The sequence below is a fragment of the Meleagris gallopavo genome, unplaced genomic scaffold (genome assembly GCF_000146605.3).
Source record: "Meleagris gallopavo isolate NT-WF06-2002-E0010 breed Aviagen turkey brand Nicholas breeding stock unplaced genomic scaffold, Turkey_5.1 ChrUn_random_7180001950489, whole genome shotgun sequence".
NCBI lineage: Eukaryota > Metazoa > Chordata > Aves > Galliformes > Phasianidae > Meleagris > Meleagris gallopavo.
In genome coordinates this window covers 1-3,693 of record NW_011211818.1, presented here as the reverse complement: position 1 = coordinate 3,693, position 3,693 = coordinate 1, and the positions used below count along the sequence as shown (strand labels likewise).

The window sequence follows — 3,693 nt, the reverse complement described above, 5'->3', positions numbered from 1 at the left end:
GGCGAGGTGTGGTGCATGGTGGTGGGTGGCTGGTGGGGGGCAGCGAGGCTCTGCGGGTGGTACCAGGGGCTGTGCTCCTCCAGGAAGGCGGGCGAGGGGCTGTAGGGCAGCGGCTGTGGGAGGGGGGTCCGTCCCGGCGCGCTGCCGTGCGAGGCACTGTCCCAGACGGCGGGCGATGGGGGGGAGTTGCAGGCCATGGAATCGCTGTTGTTGGGGCTGTGCTCCAATGGCACCTCGCCGTTCTTGTAGAGCTTCTTGAACTTGGAGCGGCGGTTCTGGAACCAGATCTTCACCTGGAGGGGGAGGGATAGGGTGAGAGGACGGTGGATGGCACAGGTGGGGCGGGACAGTGGGATGTGGGGTCCAGGGAACGTAGGAAGGGAATGGTGGTGTGGGGTTGTGGGAAGCCGGCACGCAGCACTGGGAGTCACCTACAGTATGGGTGTCACAGGGACCCCAGACCCATGGGAAGCCACCTGTGATGTGAGCACCATGGGGATCCTAGGTGTGCCATGTGCTATAGGAAGCCACCTACAGTATGGGTGTCACAGGGACCCCAGACCCATGGGAAGCCACCTGTGATGTGAGCACCATGGGGATCCTAGGTGTGCCATGTGCTATAGGAAGCCACCTATGATATGGGACTCATGGGGACATGAGACCCCATGGGTGGTTTCCCATGATCTGTGTGCCATGGGGACCCCAGACCCCATGGGAAGGCACCTGTGATGTGGGTGCCATGGGGACCCCAGACCCCATGGGTGGCTTCCCATGATCTGGGTGCCATGGGGACCCCAGACCCCATGGGAAGCCACCTGATGTGAGTGCCACAGAGACCCAGCACACACCACGTGCCATAAAGGAGGTCATTCATGATGTTTGTGTCATGGGGACACACCGATGGAAGCCACCTATGATCCGGGTGCCATGGGGACCCCAGGCACAGCACGCACCACGGTGCTGATAATTGCATTTTGGACACCCCAGACACACCGCACGCTGTAGGGGAAGCGATTTACAGAATCAGTGTTGTAGGGACCCCAAAGACACCACAAACCATGGGAAGTCAACACTGAGAGGGGAACCACGGACAACCACCGTGGCAAATCAGCTGCAAGGGGAGTATTTTGGAGAGGCGCAACACATCGCACACCTGAGAGCCCATGTTAAGGGTGTCACAGGGGTGTTGTGGGGACAGCACTGAATGTCACCAACGCTGCGGGTGCCATGGGGTCCCTGGACGCGTGGCGTGCAGTTGCCTCTGAGCCGTGGGTGTGAAGCCATCACACCAGGCATCACGGGACACCGGCCCGGCACGTCGGCCGTCGGGAGCGTCCCAGCGTTGGGTGAGGCTGTGAGCCTTTGGGGACGGGGTGCGGGGAGTGGCGGTGTCACCCAAACAGGATGTCCCTCTGGGTGACGCGCTCCGTCAGCCCTTTGCCGAGTTGTCCCCGATTGCTTCATCGCCCAAGGGAGGAGGAGGAAGGTTGAGTTGGGGAGCGCCAGCCAAGGGCGGCACAAGGGCGCCGGCGCCGGCCTGCAGGCAGGGAGGGCACGGGGATGGGATGGGGCGGGTTGTGGGGTGGCTGTCACGCCAGTGAGGTCGGGTTTGTCCCCGTGTCCGGAAAGCCCCGAAAGCGAAGCTTTTGGTCCCGAAGCTGGGAGGAAGATCTGGAAGCGTGGGGAAGGAGAAACCCATTCTTTGTGGAGCTCAACCTGACGTGGCAGCCCACCGACAAGTTCACAGATGTTCCAAATTCCTATTTCTGGGAATGGGAAGCCCACTCAGGGGGCGGGGGCGATGGAGCTGGGATGGGGGAGTCCTGAGAGCACCGTGCGCAGCCCCCAGCCCTCCCCCAGCAATCTGTCCGTGTGGGTGCTGACAGGGAGGGGGTAAAGCCCCACGTCCCCACGCTGCGCTCAGGGGCACACTCCGTCCCCTCCCTCAGCACTGTGGATCAGCTCTGCACGGGGAAACCCGGGGCTCCCTGCACCCTACAAGTGGGGATCGCCCACCCCAGGGCTCCCCACATCCCAGGGGTCCCCCAAACGCTCCCAGCTCCCACCCAAAGGACACCCCTAACTGTGCCGCGCCGACCCCAGACGGATTCGGGGCTCACAGGGTGGGATACAGCCCAGCTCCCAACCCCCAGGTGGGATCGGGGAGGGGGCTCAGCCCTACCTGGGTCTGGGTGAGCCCCAGCTGTGCCGCCAGCTCGGCGCGCTCGGGCAGGGCCAGGTATTGGGCTTTCTGGAAGCGGCGCTGCAGGGCGGCCAGTTGGTAACTGGAGTAGATGGTGCGGGGTTTGCGGATCTTCTTGGGTTTCCCGTTGACCATCCGCACCTCGGGCTCCGGCTCCTCCTTCACCGACACTGCACACGGAGCAGGAGGGTGAGGATGGGGCTGGCAAAGGGTCCCCGTGCAGCCCCCACCCCACAGTAAGCCGGGTCACCCCACTGCATGGCAGCAAAGCAGGGCAGACCCAGCCCTAAACTCTTACTGGGGAGAAATACATTGGGATCCCCACGGAAACACGTTGGGATTTGCTACAGAAATACATTGGGATCCCTATGATGATACATTGAGATTCCTGTAGCAATATACTGGGATTCCCTATGAAAATGCACTGGGATCTGTATAAAAATATTCTGGGATCTCTACAAAAATACTTTGGGATCACTACAAAAATACACTGGGATCCACACGAAAATGTACTGGGATCTCTATGGAAATACATTGGGATCCCTGTGGAAATATATTGGGATTGATACAAAAGTATGTTGGGATCACTACAACAACACATTGGGATCACTACAACAACACACTGGGAACCCTACAACAACAAGAAGTTGGGATCCCTACGACGATCCCTATAACAATACATTGGGATTCCCTACGAAAATATACTGGGATCCCCACAACAAGAAGTTGGGAAGCCTATAAGAATATATTGGGATCCCCATGACAGCCAACTGCGATCCCTCCAACGTTCCCTACGACGATTCATCAGGATCCCATGAGACCCCAACCACTGTCCCCAACCTCTGCCACCCAGTCGGGGGGGTCCCCCAGCTTTTCCCACCCGCTCTCCCGACAGAGAACCAACAGAGCTCCCAGCCCACCACCCCATACCTGCATCCTGCGCCGGGAGCTGCTGGTCCCTGAAGTGGCCATACTGCCGGTAGGACGGGCTGTAGGAATAGTCAGATTTGGGGGAATAGGTTCCGCCGGCGCCGATGGAGTTGAGGTTGAATTGGGGGATAGGGGTAGTGGGCGACGGGCTGCCCGTAGGACTGGCCGGGGTAGAAGTCGTGCTGGCCGCTGTAATAGCCCAGGTCGGTGACGGAGGACTCGGGAAGCGTCGGGGAGTCCTTGGAGGAGGCATGGCAGCTCAGCGAGCCCGACAGGTCAGTGAGGATGCTGGAGAGTTTCTTGTCGAAGGAGCCGCTCATCGCTGCCGCTCGGGGGGCTGCAGCCCGCCCGGGACCCCCCGCTACCCACAACGTACCCCGATCTGCTCCTGCTGAGAGGCGACCCAAGAGTGTGTGCCCAGAGCTGCGGGCGGCCCTGCTCCAAAGCCTTTAATTAGGGAGCGGGGCAGGGTGGGTGCGCATTCCGATTGGCTCCAGAAATATTGCCTGGGAGGCAAAACAGGCTCCTGCCTCCTGGTTTGGGGTTTGGCTTCTCTCTTT

General features: G+C 60.5%; 1 protein-coding gene across 1 annotated transcript; it reads right to left on the bottom strand.

Annotated features, from left to right (window-relative positions):
• Positions 1-5: 5 nt before the first annotated feature.
• On the bottom strand, positions 6-3,678 carry LOC100538582 (homeobox protein DLX-3-like; the record flags this gene model as incomplete). Its single annotated transcript, XM_010727928.3, is given in 4 exon segments — positions 6-293; positions 2,183-2,373; positions 3,134-3,261; positions 3,263-3,678. Coding segments are annotated over 4 exon segments (798 nt in total), but the record flags the coding sequence as incomplete, so codon positions are not given.
• Positions 3,679-3,693: the final 15 nt, after the last annotated feature.